The 18,402-nt window shown below is 38.9% G+C and overlaps 1 protein-coding gene across 2 annotated transcripts in view; it reads right to left on the bottom strand.

The window, feature by feature from the left end:
- Positions 1–18,402, bottom strand: part of SYNE1 (spectrin repeat containing nuclear envelope protein 1) — a 432,020-nt gene that overhangs the window by 266,624 nt on the left and 146,994 nt on the right. For both annotated transcript variants that reach the window (XM_054697946.1, XM_054697947.1), the window contains 9 exons: positions 16,472–16,606; positions 15,690–15,848; positions 15,272–15,480; positions 14,566–14,674; positions 13,027–13,191; positions 9,615–9,782; positions 7,961–8,131; positions 6,733–6,873; positions 1,806–1,966 (listed from right to left, as the gene is read on the bottom strand). In XM_054697946.1, coding sequence (XP_054553921.1) covers positions 1,806–1,966; positions 6,733–6,873; positions 7,961–8,131; positions 9,615–9,782; positions 13,027–13,191; positions 14,566–14,674; positions 15,272–15,480; positions 15,690–15,848; positions 16,472–16,606 — 1,418 coding nt within the window. The remainder of the gene's footprint in view (positions 1–1,805; positions 1,967–6,732; positions 6,874–7,960; positions 8,132–9,614; positions 9,783–13,026; positions 13,192–14,565; positions 14,675–15,271; positions 15,481–15,689; positions 15,849–16,471; positions 16,607–18,402) is intronic.

Genomic DNA, 18,402 nt, shown 5'->3' with positions numbered 1-18,402 from the left:
TCACCCTCCCACACCTCTGACTGTACCCCAGCTCTTGTACAAATAAATAAATAAATATTTAAATAAAAAAAAAAAAAAAACTATGCTATGAATGGAACTCTGCTGCAAACAAAATATCCCTGGGTCCCTTACAAGGGGTTTGCATCCAGGTATCATCTAGCCAAACTCTGCATGTGACTAGTAATAAGCCAGGGCTTATTAATAAAGAACAACAAGTCACTGCCCAAGTAGACTCCAGGCCACACCTCTTTTAGCAGTGCTCTTGCTTTTAGCAGAGAGATACGGTGGCAATGGCTTATACTCAACAATCTTTATAATAGAACCTGAGATCTGAATCCCATGATGTCATGTAGAAACTGCTTCTTTCACTAGAAATAAGCCTGCAACTTGTACTCTACAGTGATTTCTGCTCTCCTTAGTGGTCTGTGGATTCTTGATTTCATAAAACTTTCATAAATTTTCTCATATAAGTCCCCTAATAGTTTTAGACAACTTGGGCTGTATTTGTAACAGTTATAGTAAACAGATTTCAACTATGGATTTCCAGTTTGTCTGAGCTGTATGTAGGTAACCATTTGATTATGGCTTTCAGTTTAGAAAAAGGCTAAGAAATAAAACAGTGTATCATTGAATTGTAAAGTCCTCGGGCTAAAAAAATAAGCAAAAAGCAAAAGAATTTCCCTGTTCACCAAAAGGCACTTGAAGACACCATGAAAAATACAGTGGCATCACTGATTGTCAAAGTTAATAATATTACAGTCTCAAATGAATCCCCTGGGTACGCCTAATCCTCTCATCAGCATAGGCAATGCACACTACATTATATTACAAGCCTTCAAATGGAATAAAGATTCAAATGGTAGTTCTAATAAAAGTATATTCCTTTCAATAAAATCTAAGTTTTACTATTTCCATAATTTTGTGGCTAATATTTAATATAATGTTCTCAAAGTTTTTAATTCAGGATTTGCTTTCAATAAATTATTCAACAAATTTCCATCAGGCAAATGCACAATGTTAATTTCAAGGTATTAATAGGATCGAAAACAAATCTTACATTTTAAAATCCATCTTAGAAATTCTTATCTTATACCTTAAAAAATATGCATTAGTGATTGGTCACTAAACAACCTTAGAATAGAAATGTTCAGCCTTATTATTTTAAGGAATATCGACTATGTCTTCATGTTTATCCTTTCTAAATTTATGTCGTATATATTTTGTACATGATAGGCTATCCTAGACCAAACTGTTCTTTCTTTTCAGATAAACACTGAATGTTTGAAAGTAAAATAGATCTTGAAGTTAATTTCTGGAAAGAGTATATCAATCAGTGACAATTTGTACTGAGGCACTATAACAAGCTCTGGAAGCTTCTTGGAGTTGGCGACACTTGGTTGGTGTCATGTGTATTTAAGCCTAGAATCTAAGACAACCTAAGTATCTCCTCTTTCTCTAACTAGTGACAACAAAGTAATACAAAAAAATTATTTAAAATATTGGGGGTCTATTGAGATTTCCTCCCCAAGGCATAAAGGCCACAGAATTTAATAGATATGGCTTTCTCATGAACAGAATCAGTTTTAGATGCAAAAACCACATCCCTTCTATTTTTCTGCTCTGTGATAGATGTCAGTTTCTGTATTGGTGAGACTGTCTTGTGAGTTGTGAATTGCTTCCTCAAAACATGCTGAAATACACAGACACTTTGAGCTTTGAAAAGAATGTTTTGGATACAATATACAGGAAAGACTGTATGAAACTTTATCTCAGAGAAGAAAGTTTAGGACTTGTCAAGCACATACTCTTCTTCAAGCGTCTCTTCTAATTTTTTGACTTGCTCTTTGATGGACTTGGCCTGCTGTTGAAGCAGCTGCTTATTCTTGGGCCCAAGTGGTATCTCTGCAGCTTCCTTCACAAGATTCTCAGCCTGAGTTGCAATACCCTCTGTTCTCTTAGAAAACTCCTAGAAAAGGAGATGATTGTTAGGAGGGAATCTTACAATAAACTCTAACTTCAAATAAGTTGCACAGACTGCTGAGTCTCCCCCAGAAGACATGGGTGGATTGATAAATGTTGGTAAATCATGTGCTCAGCAATAATTTTATCATGGCCAAAACAGACTTTGCTAAATTATTTTCATTTTATATGCACAATCAGATATCTACCTTCATAGTAATGCAACAATTCATCAAACATGTTTTTCCATTGTTTCTGGTTTTGGTTTATTGTTTAGAATTCCAAGCTGCATTGCACTATTTAACTTATACACAAATATATTCATTACAGACCAGTTTGGGCAATGACTGATTTTCTTAATCATAGAAATAAAAGATTTCTAGATCAATGAATATAAATGTTGACTTATTTAATTGAAAATATCTTAGTCAATGTAGGTTCATGATAAAGAAACATTTCAGTAACCCTGAAAAGAGAGCTAGTTTGAGCTTCATGCTGTTCAACCTTATTACTTTGCAAATAATATATTATGGAGAGGCAAATAATATATTATGGAGAGAGGATAAGTTTTGAACCAGTCAAACTGGGAATAGACTCCTGGATTTCCTCATTACTTCGCTGTTCGACTTGGGTAAATCACTTGTCGGCTCTTTCTTGTGATAGTGTTAGCATTTCAATAACAATCTCATTTTTAAGTTTCTGTCACTCTGGCAAGTATTTATTGTCATTTTTTTGGTGCCCCTCACATAAAATAGAGAACAGGGCCTCCCTGGTGGCATATGGGGTTGAGACTCAACACTATCACAATATTTCCACTGAGGCCTGAGTTTTATTCCCAGCCAGGAAGCTGACCCACATGGTGCAACAGACCTCTCCTGTCTCGCCCGCTGCTCCCCTCAACAATGTATTTCAGTGGATCTGCCTGTCTGCTCCCCACTCTGTCTCTGGTGAATCCTCTCACCCCTGCACCTCTGGCCTATACCCCAGTTCTTCTATGCATAAATAAAATAAATCTTTAAAAATAAATAAATAAATAAATTTCATACAACGATTTTTCAATAATAGTAAACTATTTTACTTCAAAAATTACTCTTTCTGGTAAATTTTAGCTGTTATATCAATTTGGTCAGGTAAACATATCAAATACTGAAGAAGGAAAGGTAAATCCAGAGATAATCTAGAGTGAAGAAAATTAACTTTGGGTCTCTCACATAAGAGAATCTTATAGGGAGTGTAAAATTTGCTTATAGTCTCCTAAATAAGCAAAGTGGAAATCTGATGTAAAAATTTTTTTTAAATTCAGCTTTGTGATAGCTGCCATTCCTGCAGAGCATTTCCCAGAATTATTACAAAATGCCACAGAGGATAGAATTAATACATGATACTATTGTTTCTTCCTGTGTGAAAGACTTAATGTCCTCCAAGAAATATCAACATTATTTTAGAGAAATATGCTGCAATTTGAGAGAATAAAAATAAGTACAGCTTCCACCCATATGGTGAGAAATTTATAATATCCTAAGCTAATGTCACAACATTAAGTTCTGTGGTTAAAAGCACCCACCATTGCTATAAGTAAACGTATAATCACTGTAGATTCAATTGTGAAGACTGTGAATCATGGCATGATCTCTCAGAATCCCATGAATAGAATCAAAAGTGTTAAATAAAGTAGTAGTTTTTTTCCTCCTTGAGGGGGCCAGATCAAAACATGGAAAAAGTAGAATTATATTTGAAGACGCTTATGTATATTCAATCTAAGAAATTTTCATGGGAGTTACTTACGGGGAGCACAAAACTTGAGGACTGCAAAGAACACAAAAATGCTGAGAATAACCAAATTCAACAAAAATAGAATAAGGTGCATGGTAAGACTGGATTTCTGAGTCCTAACAAGACTTTGAGTGGCAGCAGATGCAGCAGGAATCTGGACCCTGGCCTCTGTTAGACCTGGAGTTGAAACCAGGCTCTGTCCCTCCCTAGCTGAGCCACACACTCTCTGAATTTTCATTCCCTCATCAGTAAAGCCTTGTTGAAGATTAAAGTTGATATTGCTAAGAATGCTGTCCCTCACTCTGGCAGGCAAAGCATACACATCACCCAAGCGCTACACCTAAGTGAAGGCTGTGTTAACAATGTCAGGTGAGCAAAGAACAAGAGAGAATGATTATTCTAGATTACATGTGCTGGCACAGTGGCCAACATACACACGAATATCATTGGCTTATTTTTTTATGAAAATATAATGTAGTGGCTAAGGGTGTGGGTTCTGGACTCAAAACTTTGGGTTTGCACCCCAATCTTTCCACGTAGTAATCCTGAGATCTTGGATATGTTCATTAATAACTCTTCCCTTCATATTTCCTTATTTATACACAGATTGATAATGGTTCCTACTAAGGATTGTTTGGGGGATTAAAGAAGATGATAAACATCAAACGATAGTACCAGTATGTAGTATATGTCTAATGAACATTAGCTCAGATTATTAAATCAATCCCAATGACAGAAAGATTATTAACTAAAAAGAATTTTAGGGTCTTCCCAGTGGCGCAGTGGGTTGAATGCAGTGCTGTGAAGCTGTCCGTAGCCTCTGCAGCATCGGTTCAATTCCCGGCTGGCCAGGGAGATTCCCACATGGAATCTCCTGTCTCCCCGCTGCTCCCCTCAGCAGTGTACTTCTGTCCTGCTTCTTGCTCTGTCTCTGGTGAATTCTCTCACCCTCCTGCGCCTCTGGCCTGTACCCCAGTGCTTGAATAAATAAATAAAATCTTTTAAAAAATAAATAAATGAAAAAGTCTTTAAAAATAAAAATAATTTTAATAATAAGACTAAAAAGGTTACATGTTTCATAGTCAGGCAGCTAAAACAATTTAAAGAGATTAGTAAAATGGAACCACATACAGAAACTCCGGAGGAAGCTGGGTGGACTTACAGAGGATAATCAACCCAATAAATATGCATGTGTTTATAAAAGGCCCCCAATATATTTTTAACATATAAGTATAATTAGAAATAAAGTTCTATAGAGAAAATAAACTAAGAACCAGAGTAAGATAACCTTAAAAGCTAACCCTTGAGGGGCCTCCCTGGTGGCGCAAGGGGTTAAGATGCAACCTATGAAGCTGTCCGCAGCCACTGCAGCACGAGTTCGATTCCCAGCCAGCTAGCTGACCCACATGGTGAAGCAGACCTCTCCTGTCTCCCTGCTGCTCCCCTCAGCAGTGTGTTTCAGTCAATCTGCCTGTTCTGTTCCCTACTCTGTCTCTGGTGAATCCTCTCACCTTCCCACCTCTGGCCTTTACCCCAGCTCTTGTATGCATAAATAAATAAATCTTAAAAAAAAAAAAAAAAAACTAACCCTTGAAAACAGACTATAGAACTGAAGCATCCAAAGGGTGGAGCAGTTGGGGGAGGAGTAGGAACAAAGACGGAGGGAAGCTCAATGGACTATGGTGGCCAATGGGTGATTTAGTGATCATAGCATCTGGCAGCAGTACCTGATGGGGAGAATCCTAACGCTACCACAATTAATTATTATGTTAAAAAAATTTCTATTGTAGTGGTTGATGAAAATCACACAGAATTAAAAGATTCTGTAGCCTGATGAAACTTCAAACTCCTTAGTAAGTTAATAGTAGGAGACATAATGCAAAATTAGCAGTATGAATGACAAGAACCTTCTATTGGTAAGAAAATAGAAGCACAGGGATTTACTTGCCAAAGGCTATGAAAGGGTGAACACTTTCTTACACACTGGCTAACACATTTCTGTACTCAGTCTTTCCGTAACTCCAAAACACATGCTATCGGAACCCAAAAGGCCTGAATGATTCCTCTCAATGACTCACACAAATTTATCGGTCTTCTCTGACATTACACAGGGGAGCTCACCAAGGACATCTGCTAAGTGTAATCTCTTGGACATCCCATGGGAGCCTCCAATACAAGATGTCCAAAACTGAGCTGTCATGTTGTCCCACAGACAGCTACTTCTTCAAGCTCTCCATTTTACCCCCTTGTCTATGTCAGGCTCACAATCATGAGTACCTTCCTTTCCTTCACTCTGTTGTTTTCATCTGTCCCCCACACATCCATTGCCATTCATTTCCTTCATTCATGTCACATCAGTGAGCATGTGCAATGACTTTCTAAGTAGATCCCATGACTGGGGTCTTTTCATCATTTTAGTTGTCTACACCTGCTTCAAAGGTCATCTTCTAGAAGTACAGCTCTGAATCCATGACTCTTATGAAGAGTGTGTTGGAAAGCGTGCTCCAAGCTGCCTGGAAAGTACTTCTTTATCCCTCAAGAGTCTTTGTGATATGGCCCAACTTTCCTTTACAAGTGCACTTTCCTTTTTCTGCTGTACAACATACACTCCCCATCCTAACTCATCTGTACTTCATGGCATTCCCCATTACAGGAATGTTCATTTTCTGCTCCCAGTTCTGTGTTTCTCTGCCTCATAAACCTTTCAAAATTCAGTTAAAAATATCACTGCCTTCAGAAAAAAATTTTCTGAAATGTATTCATAGATTAGGGAACTAATCAGTTCTCACTTTAATGAAAACTCTTAGTTCTTAATGCATAGATCACACTGATGGTTTCATTCTCCAGAGCAACTTGGCCAGTGTGTTGAAAAATAAATCATAAATCATCAAAGGTATTGATTAAATGAATAATTATAATAATGAATACTAACAATTGAGTGGAAACGATTTTTCTTCTGAATAAAGTGGGCCAAGCAACTATATGGTCTTATTGGTATACCTTTGTCTGTTCCAATTCTGAAGACAAGCTTTCCAAACTGCTAAAACTCAAGAAGCGCTCATGGCTGGAACCTGTCTGAAAAAGGTATCTGACCACTGTCTCTTTGTTTGTTTCAAATCGCTCCCATTTTCTTAAGGTGACCTAAATTCAAAAAACAAAACAAAAAAAAAACAAAACACCAACATGCCATGTTATGAATTATTATCAAAGTATGTCATAAAATATTTTCACATTTCCATTCATTTCTTAGGCTGTCAACTTCCAGTTAACTCTCAGTTCAAATTTCAGTCACACTGAATAAACATGATTCTGACGCTGCTATAAAAAGTCTCCATTTGAATCTCAGTTCATCTACATAAAGAAGATGTGTGGATTTGGACTCTGAGTTTTCTCTCAGCTGTAAAGTCCTATGAATCCAATGTTATTACTAAAGATGGCGATAAAGGAGACAGGAACAGAACGTCTTCCAATGTCTCTCAAAAAAAAAAAAAAAAGGAAAGATAGACAGAATGGAGAAAGAAAGAGGAAAGCAGTGGCAAAAATTAAAAAAAAATAGGCCTCCCCGGTGGCGCAGCGGTTGAGCGCTGGGTTGCGAAGCTGCCCGCAGACTCTGCAGCGCCGGTTCGATTCCCGGCTGCTCCCCGGCCACCGGAGGAGGGTCCCACATGGCGCGCAGACCTCTCCTGCCGCCCGCTGCTCCCCTCAGCAGTGTACTTTGGTCCTTCTGCCTGCTCTGCTCCCCGCTCTGGCTCTGGTGAATTCTCTCACCCTCCCGCGCTTCTGACTGTACCCAGTGCATGTATAAACAAACAAATAAATAAATGAACATGCCTCTATAAAAATAAATAAATAAAATAAAACAAAAGGGTGCATTCTCCACTTCAAAAAAAAAATTTAAAAAAAAAAAATTAAAAAAATAATAATGTAATGTGTGAAGATCACAATAAAGAATAAAGTTGTGGAGAACGGAAATTTTTGGATTCAAACAAGTGTGGATTAAAATCCTGGTTTCATTACTAATTGCTGCTCTGTGACTTGGGTAAAGTTCACAAATTCTCTTTTAAGCACCCACATTTGCAATATGTACTAATTGCAGCATTCACCTATAATGAAAGCATCTAACATAAGCAATGTGGAGGCTCAGAGGCAAGAATAAACACTTGCCCCTCTAGTAGAGGAATAATCTACGACCCAGAAGTTAACACAACTGGGACTTCTGGTCTCCTACCTGGATGCGGCGCTCCTGCTTCTCCCTGCTCTGCTCCATGCCCTCCAGGGTGCTCTCCAGCTTGCGCAGCTCCTCCCGGGCACGACCAGGCAGCCCCCCTTCTTCCTGCTGAGCCTGTGCAATCTGCTGCTGCACGTCCCTCTTCTTTGCAGAGATCCTTTTTGTCTTTTGCTGGAAGCATTTGTTCAACAGATGGATATAAATGTTACTTGAGGCTAAGCAGAGACACCCACACTTTAAAATAGGTACAGAAAGGTGCAGACTCATGTGGGGGTAGGCCCAAGTTCTATTTTAAATTTAAGATGTGCAGTTAAAATGGTAATGGAGGCTCTATGTTACTCAAATATGGACCTTATTTATAAATATTTTATGTTTTTAATGGTAAACAATAACATAATTGATTTGGTTTTGTTTTAATTTGTGTGCAGATTTAGACAATATTTGGCATTTTGTGCAATATTCCATGAGGAATCTGGCAAACCTATTCATTTGATATGAGTCTCCTTAAAAAACTATTTTCTGTCTAAAAACACAATGTGCGAACTCCAATACTTTTTATCATTTATAGTGTATTAAGAGACTTAATCCCTGGGTGCATTCAGAATGATTCGTCTGCTAAAATATTCGGGGCAAATTCTGTTTTAAAGTAAACTTTTATGGAAGTATAATGTAAAAACACAATGGCACACCAATCTCACGTAAGCGCACAACTTTCACTTTGTGAAAATACGTAAGTTGTAACCAAGCCCTTGGTCAAGAATTGTTCAGTTTTAAAATATTAATGTAAATATCTATACTTTCATATTTCTCCTGACTTACAATAAATTGGAACCAAACAACACTTTGACAGTGATTGAGAACTATGTAATGCTAAGCATTAATTTTTTTGTACTTAGCCTTTTCATAATTACTAAATTTATTAAGAGGCATCTATGTTACAAACTTTCAGTGCAACTTCCATTTTTGTATATTATTACATATAAAATTGGATATCCTTTTGCTATATATTAATTAAATTTTATCATTAAATATTTAATTTAAATCATCCTTTTGAATTGAGTTGGACAATTGTTTATTATGCACACACGTAATGTGTGTAATGTGTGTGTGTATATATATATATATATATATATATATATATATAGTGTGTGTGTGTGTGTGTGTGTATATATTAGAACATTACTTCCAGTTCTAATACTTCTTAAGAACTTACCCTCCTGAAAGATCTGGAACTTCCTCTAAATTAAAATTTCCTACTCAAAGGTATATTCAAAGTTGTATTTTGAAGAGAAAGATTTTAACAAAATGGCAAAACAACAGCCACCTCAAATCTGAAGCAATTATCTATATATGACTTCCTTCTCTGTTCTAAAAAGCACCATTTGCAAGTTTAATGCAACATTTTACAGCAAAATTAATGTTCCCTCTGCAGTATTCCTTGAACAAATCATGCAGTCTGAGAATTAATCTTGCAGGATCTTCTGAAACATTTAACAGAGAGAACTCAAGTATCAAGTTCTTTTAACCATTCAGTTGGGTTTCTTTTCTAGCCCCTTTGCTTTGTTCCCACCCAGTGGCTGTGGTATTATTCTCCAGGGCTCCATCAGTGACCAATCATGTGATACAAATGCACTGGGGTAAAGAGACATTCTACCTGGTGGTGAAGAAGTAACTGTTGTGCTTCAAACAGATTTTCAGTGTCCAAGATTTTCTCAGCTTGTTCCTGGACCTCCTTGGAGCCAGAAATTAAATCTTCAAGAGAACTTTTGACTATTTCTTTGTACTGGACACAATCACCAAAGTTACTTAGCATCTTTTCAACCTTGATTTTCATGGGGAAAAAAAAAAAAAGCAAGTCATATACTCATGTAATCTTAAAATTTTTTAAAGATGTAGTCTCTCTTAACAACTTGAAATACATACACAGATCTCTAACTTTTATTCTATCTTATGTATTTGAAGCTTATTTAAAAATTGCTAAACTCTATTTTCACTTATGGAAATCACATGTTTCATTTGATACCATATTGCAAACCCACTTGACTTGGTAATTTATGCAGGATAATGAAACTGTATATATTATATATATTGTTTCTTGGATCTCCTTCATTACAATTTCATGTCTAAAATATAATTATAAATGATAACAGTGTGTTGTAAGAAAGGTGAGCCCACCCTATTAAAAGGAAGTAAGTAAAACTTTGTGGAGAAGAAAAATGATGAAAAGAATAAAAGAATATTTGTTGAAAATGTACTTCCAGTATTTCTACATAAACCATCAAATAATTTCTAATTTTGTGGTTCTTTAGAGAATTTCCTTGTCATTTTCCTAAAGGCTCAGCTTTCTCTTCTAACTTCTGTTTCCTCTATTCAGTTTCACCAGTATCTTTTATTTTCAAGGTCTATCCCTTTCCTTTGCCACTATTATTATCATCATCTTCATATTTTATCATTATTTGTCTTTCACAGAAGACTTTCAATGTCTCCTTTTATCCTGTATTTTTCTTTGACTCTCTTGTGCTCTGAGTTCATCCAAGGTTACTGGAACTGCCGTTCTCCAAACAGCGGTAAGATCCTGCGAAAACCACAAATCCCTGACCTCAGTAAATCACAGCTCTGTTGAAAGAAGTGGCTTTTCATTGCATATTAAAAATCCACCATGGCTTTTTCCCCCTTCGACTGGATGACTGAAACACTGTGTTAAACACATTTTAAATACTCAATGAATTTCAACGAAAAGATGGACTGAATGTGTCAAATCCATCTTTCTATACAAATCTTTACATAAACTGAGTGTGGTGTTCTCCATTCCTCTTTTTGCCTTCATTAAGTGATTAAGTACTAAACAAGGGTATTAGTAGACATTACACAGCAGCTGAAGCTAAATAAGTGTGCAAAGAATTAATGTCTGCATTTGTTAGGTTGTTGGCACGAGTCCCACTGGCTGTGTCATGAGAGTACTTGGAAGACACAGTGAGTAAATGACCTTGGAAATGTTAGGGAGACTAACTACTTCTAATTTTAAAGACTATTAAGTGGTTTTTATTTAGTGTATGTGTAACAAAATATATGATGCTTATCAATGTATGTGACTATTTATTAGGCCTCAGATCAAAGATAACATTCATACCTATTCACCATTTTTGGTTACCCTTACTTTTATCCTGAACTTCTTGACCAAAGAAAGAATACAGAAAGATAATTTCAGAATTTCACTTCAAGTGTGGTAGTGACAATGAACTAAACTTGACTATTATGATGAAAGATGATGATCAAAGAACTGAAATAGCTTATTTTCTAAAATCTGATTAAGCCTATCACTATGTTCAATTTGCCAAAAATTCTTAACAAATTGATATATCTCAAAATTCTCATGTGAAACTAAAATCACAGCAGTACAATATAATTTTTGGCTTATATAACTCACAAGTAGAGTCTCATGCGTGGATTAAAAATACAAAAGGTTAACTGATAATCTATTAATAAGGGATGTCTATAGAGATTGTTAGATCCTCAAAATCAGGGAACTTTGTAGACATCTAGTTATCATTTTTCCATGCAAGCTTATAAATGATTCAAGAAATAATATCTATTCTACTTTGGATTCTTCATTATCTTCCCATGCACCAACTCAGACTTGTAAGACAACCCGTTCATTAAAATGTTCTCACAGAGCATAGAAGGAGCCCTTCTAGAAAAGAAGCAGATGGGTTTATATATATATATTTTTTTTTAATTTTTTTATTAGAGGCATGCTTTATTTATTTATTTTATTTGTTTGTTTGTTTTGTTTATACATGCACTGGGTACAGTCAGAAGCGCGGGGGGGTGAGAGGATTCACCAGAGCCAGAGCGGGGAGCAGAGCAGGCAGAAGGACTGAAGTACACTGCTGAGGGGAGCAGCGGGCGGCAGGAGAGGTCTGCGCGCCATGTGGGACCCTCCTCTGGTGGCGGGGGAGCAGCCGGGGATCGAACCGGCGCTGCAGAGGCTGCGCGCAGCTTCGTAACCCAGCACTCAACCGCTGCGCCACTGGGGAGGCCCGGTTTATATATTTTAAAGATATAGGATTATAAATATTGAAATGTTCATCAAGAATTTTGAAATGAGTAGATCTTGCCTAAAAGGGCCTTTAATTGGGCCTCCCCTGGTGGCGCAGCGGTTGAGCGCTGGGCTGCGAAGCTGCCCGCAGCCTCTATAGCACCAGTTCGATCCCTGGACACTGGCGAGGGTCCCACAAGGCATGCAGACCTCTCCTGCTCTACCCGCTGCTCCCCTCAGCAGTGTATTTCATCGGACTGTCTGTTCTGTTCCCTGCTCTGGCTCTGGTGAATTCTTTCACCCTCCTGCGCTTCTGACTATACCCAGTGCTTGTATAAATAAGTAAATAAATCTTTAAATAAATAAATCTTCAAAATAAATAAATAAATATAAAAGGGCCTTTACTTTTCTGCTGACTGAACACTGAATTTATCAACATCAATTATTTAGCATTGACTTTGTTAGGCACTGTACTAAGTTTCCACACATAAGTGCATTTAATACTTGACACTGCTTTTGGGATAAGTATTTTTAGCCTTGTATTACAAGTAAGGAAATCAAGGTTCAGAGCTATTAATTACAAGCTCAACATTATATAATGACGAGCTTGAGGTGGTATTTGAAGGTGAGTGCCAGAATGAAGCTCTAAAACTGGGTTTATTTGATTTTCAAGCCTGTGCTCTTAACTGTCTTTTTTTTTTTTTTTTTTTTTTTTTTTTTTTTTCTTAACTGTCTTGATATGCCTTAAACTGTCCATGAAATAATGGTTTTAGTAACAGTCAAAAGAGTATGAGAAGCTTTGTCCTTATAGATAGATTGTTAGGTAAATCCAATGATGCACTGACCATAATTCAAACATCTGACTCATCTTCCCCATCATTCATGCAAATACCTTAATGGTACAACTTCAACTCAACTTTTTAATAAAATTATTCACTAGCCTACAGCCAAAAGAAAAAAATCCTCCAGATGCTTCCCAGATTCTTCCCCCAGAAATGTCTGTCTAGAGTGTGAGGAAATGCTATACCTCTGACAACAGTGTCACAAGAGCCTTGAAAGAACTGGATAATTTGGCCAGCTCGTCGCCTTGCCTTTGGGCTTCCTTCTCAGAAGAAACTTCCATCAAGACTTTAAGCCTGGCTTTCAACCAACTGAGAGTTTCACCATTTTTGGTCACACCATTTCTGATTTCCTGAAATGAAAGAAGATTTGATGTAGAGAGGCAACGGTGATCATAACTTTCTAGCCAGAAGGTTTGTAAGGTAGAAGTAAGAGTCAGACATTCACGCACCAGTGGAATGCCTGCTTTTTCACTTTTTGTTCAGATCTTTCACAAAAGTTTACAAGTGCTACAAAGAAATGTTTCTCCAATACCAATACCTGAGGTGTAAAATCGATACTCACCAAAAAATTATCTTCATAATTAGATGGTTAGGTATTTGTAGATATTTCTGTGAGCACCAAAAAGATGCTTCTAAACAATGCTATCCAAATTAGGTATTACAACATATAATCTATTTTGTTACCTCATTTTCTGTGAGCTGGAAGGAACATGGTATTTTTGGCTAGCATGGCAAGCCCAAGACAATGCTGGAGAGACTGCAGGGCTCAGCCCTTGTGCTGGGGACCAAGGCAATGGTAATGGGGAAACCCCTCCCCCACCTCTTGCTCTGGGTGGCACAAAGGTAAAGTCTCCAACCACACGGGCTGTCAGCTGCTGCAGAGGGTCTTACAGGGCAAATGCACGCCAACCAGAAAATAGGTGGTTCTGGAAGCAAGTGATCTCTTTATTCTAAGATAAAAATGTGTTTTTTCTACTATAAGAGCACCTGGTAGCAAATATAAATACCCTGCAAAGCAAGCACAGTATTATTAAGCACTTCTGGCATTTAAAAGGATTGTAATTTTTAGAGGCAAACAAAATGGAACTCAGATGACAGGAACAGGGAGGAAATATGTTCTCATTAATAGCAACTATGTGTCTTCAAAACGCTGAAAGTTCAAGAATGTTCCCATAGTGTGAGTCTGCAGGGAAGAGCCGCAATGCAATGCGAGGAGTGGGCCGCCGTGTGCCACTCACAGGACACAAACTGGGCTCAGCCTGAGGCTGTCCCCATGCTCTGGAGGCTGATCCCCTCCAGAGGCTGAATGTGACAGAGAAAGGCTGCTTACAGGCCTTATCAATTCTCTCATTTTCTGTGACTTGGCTTTCAAGTGGCTGAAAATGTATTGTACAAAAGCCTAAAGTGTTTTGTTTTCCATGACAATTTTTAAAGCTCTGCTTTGTTATACAACCGTGCATGCTATTTTTACCTCAGGATCCCCCACTAGCTAAAAATGCATTAGTGGCTTCCCTGAACATGATTAAATCCCAAAGCTAACACTCATTCAATAGAAAGAAACCCTAGACTTCTCCACAGTAACCAAGGAAACTTATTTTGAAGACAATTTTCAGGAAATCAATTTTTCTACAGGAAGAAAGAAAAGACATCAGTTATATTGTCTACCGTCATTTTTTTATTAGTGAAAATTTTTCACTAATAACAAAAAATGGCCCAGAACTCACCTCAACGGCACGCTTAACCTCTCTGTGGTTGGCAGAGTCGAGGGCATCACTCTTAATTCCTTTCAATTGTGCCTCCTTTGCAGATATCCAAGATGAGAATTCAGACATTCTGAAATAACACAAGTGTATTCTTACTACAGAGGGAAAATATCACCATAGTTAAAATTCACCTTCTATTTTACATTCATTCGTGGAAATTTAACAATCAAGTGGCGATAAAGTGATTGACAAATGTTTTTAAAACTGTTCCTTGAGCCCAAAGCTCAAGGCAGCTGACCCCCCCTGTGCACTACTACTTGGAGCAAAGAGAAAGCAAAACAGGTAAAGGATGGACCCCAGGTTCAGAGCACTTGGAGGGAGGAAGATACTACTTGGGGTGTCACGTGTCCCTCCAGAGTGATACAAAACCCCAAGAGGCAGAAGTCCCATTTGGGGAGATGAGAAAATCAGGGAAGAAGAGATGAGCCACATTGACCTCAATGAGATCACATTTGGGTCACTTGGAAACACAGCACTTTTACCCTGCTTCTTCCATAAACCTATTCATTTTATACAATGAAGCATTTTGGAACAAGAGCATGGGCAGGATCAGACAATCTGATTTTCTTTCTTGCACAAGATGACACATGTCCTCTGTCGCTTTGTGATGATCTCGGAGTTGACAGAACTAAGACAGATATCTCCCGGGGAACCCGTCCAAGACTACCTGCTGGTGTAGTCCCTCCACTTGTCTGGGTCTCCCACCAGCTGCGCGTAGGTGCCATCAATGTCGGCTCTGAGCTCTTTGAGAGCAGCGCGACAGGCTTCTGGTTTGTTCCTTTCTGGATCCCGGACTGGGAGTTTCAGACACAGTTCTTCCATGAGCTGCAACCTTTTCTCACAGAGATGATAAGGACTTTTGTCACCGAAGAAAATCTGATGAGCAAGAAACAGTTTTAGTATCAATGCCCAACTGCCATATTTTCATAGAACTCATAGTCAACTTCCATACTTTCATAGAAAAACCAAAAGTAGTTCCCATTTTTTCTAGGGATGTAAAGTAATGAAGCTAGTCACTGTTTTCACACCCAAACCAAAGCATCAGTTCTCAGTTTTAAGTGACAACAGGACTCTGCATGACATACCCTGTGCTCCTGAATCATTTTTTCACTGCCTTCCTGGGACACCAGCTTGGTCTCTCGATCCAGTTCGGTTCTGCATTCCTCTATGGAGGCGAAGAATTTATTCTTCTCTACATCAATCTTCAGATGAAGCAAATGGTATGGGGCTTCTCCTTGAAGATCCTACATTCGATTGCAAGTGGAGAAAACATAAAATATTCCCCTTAGGGTCGGTGAAATGTGACCTCCACGGTCTGCCCCGACTTGGCCTTTACCCGGGACTGGGTTCAGAGAATCCTCCCAGCCTCTGTGGGTCGGGTGTTTTCACAGTGACCAGCCTGTTAAATTCTTCTGATAAACATGCACAGTATTCATGTTCCTATTTTAGAGGTTAGACCACTGAGAATCCAGGGTAAATAGAAGATCTAGATTTAAATCATGCACTCACGCCCTCTCCTCAGGAAGTCTCTTAATTTTGTCAATAACTGAGTGAGATGGGAAAACCAGATGTTATTACATCCACGGCACAAATGGGGAAGTCCAGGAAACCTTACTTTAAAAATGCTAGGGTTAAAAAGCTGGGATTGAACTCAAGTAATATGATAACATTGAGGTTACTAAAAATAGGAATAACGACGTTCTATCAGAGTTTAATCATGTTTTACTCAGGTTCAGGGATTTTTAATGGGAGAAGCACTTAGGGTGTCTTTCTGGTAATTTTTAAATTTCTCTTACAACTGAACACGGTCACCCTCACACTCTGCCATCATTCATGACACACGACGTCCCAGTGTGTGCTGACTCACCTTCCACTGTTTGTGCAGCTTTCTAACTGCTTCCTGGAGGCCCTGCTGTTCCTGCTCAGGGAGAATGTCTGTGAGCTCATCACAAGCCTTCAGGAAAGCATTGAGCACCCTCTGATCCAGCTGACTGAAAAACTCCTGGTGGAGAGAGGGAAGTGGATAAGGGTGGAGAGCAGAACAAAGGACCACAGCAGACGTTGCCTAGGGAAGCCTCTCAACAACCTCTTAGCCAGCCCCTGCTCTTCCAGCCCCTCTGGGCAAGAGCTAGCCTCATTTCCAGACACAAACTATAATCACCCACAGTTAGGAGTCAGAAACACAGGATCTGAAAGGTAACGAGTAAATTTTATGGTTTAGAAATGAATCTGCAATTTTCACATTTGGTAGAATATTCTAGAAGGCCGATGGGAGACTCTAAAACCTTGATTCCACAGTGATGGAGCTATATCGCTTCTTTGGTAAAGTCAGAACTCCACGCTAAGTCTTAGAATTCCTCATTCTTGAACTTCAAACCTTCCTGGCCCTGTAGCTTCCTTCTGAGTCATTTCCACATTCACAGAAGCATCCCAAGAGCAGATATGCTCTGGCCTAAGTAGCAAATGCCAAACTTGTATGTGGAAGGCCTCACTCCCAATGTGATGATATTCCGAGATGGGACCTCTAGGAGGTGATTAGGTTTAGAAAAGGTTATGGGGGTGGCAGAGTTATTGCTCTTCTAAGAGACAGCAAGGGCTCGTGTGCTGTCTCTGCTTTTAAAGGACACAGCAAAAAATGGTCGCTGCAAGCTAGGACGGGGGCCCTCAGCAGAACACAACCAGGCTGGCACCCTGAGCTTGGATGCCAGTGTCCAGACTGTAAGAAAACAAATGTCTGTTGCTGAAGTCACCCAGTCTGCATATTTTAGTGTGGCAGCTCACACAGAGTGATACTGTGCATGCGCGTATGCGCGCACACACACACACACACACACACACACACACACACACACACACACACACACACACCAAGGTCTCACACAGTGTCAGGAGTCTCTGTATCTGTGGCAACAATAGTGACTGAAACAGCAAGCACAGAGGAATATAACCTTAAGTTCATCAACTTTATACAAATAATGTTGCATTCATATTTGAGAGTGTAGTTCATACAGACATCCACTAAAACTTCAGGGAAAGGAACTCAAAACACATGTTCTCAGATGTATTTTGATGAAAATGACCCATCATCTCCACACATCATTTGTATAGATTATGAATGTGGTTTTTTTTAAAGATTTACTTATTTTTATATGAGAACCGGGGTACAGGCCAGAGGTGTGGGGGGTGAGAGAATTCACCAGAGACAGAGTCGGGAGCAGAACAGGCAGACTGACTGAAATACACTGCTGAGGGGAGCAGCGGGAGAGACAGGAGAGGTCTGCTGCACCATGTGGGATTCTCGCCGGCCTGCCAGGATTGAACCTGCATTGCAGAGGCTGTGGACAGCTTCACAGTGAGACGCTCAACCCCCTGCGCCACCAGGGAGGCCCTAGATTATGAATGTTTTTGCTCCTGATAAGGTTTAACAATGATAAACAAGAAGAGGACTCGGTGATACCGGGACAACTTGTGGATCAGCTACCAAACTTAGTGAGACTTATCTATACAAAGACGTGACAGGTCCATGAAGCGAGCCCACAGGGATAAGCCACCCACCCGACACAAACTCTTGAATAAAGGTGTCGACTATATAAAAATTTCTCTGCTAAATGATAAATTAGTAATTTGGAGAACCTGAATTATCCCATGACTCTCCACTACTCTGTGGACTTAGGAACGGCCAACTGTAAGGTGGTTTATCAGTTGCACTTGAAGTTCTACTGTCACTATCAGGTCTCAAAACTAACAAGTTTCTGGGGCCTCCCTGGTGGTGCACGGGGTTAAGATGCAACCTATGAA

This window comes from Talpa occidentalis, unplaced genomic scaffold (genome assembly GCF_014898055.3).
Source record: "Talpa occidentalis isolate TD23 unplaced genomic scaffold, MPIMG_talOcc4v2.1 talOcc4.2, whole genome shotgun sequence".
Lineage (NCBI taxonomy): Eukaryota > Metazoa > Chordata > Mammalia > Eulipotyphla > Talpidae > Talpa > Talpa occidentalis.
The sequence above is the reverse complement of the archived record's forward strand: the minus strand, read 5'-3'. Positions and strand labels throughout refer to the sequence as shown.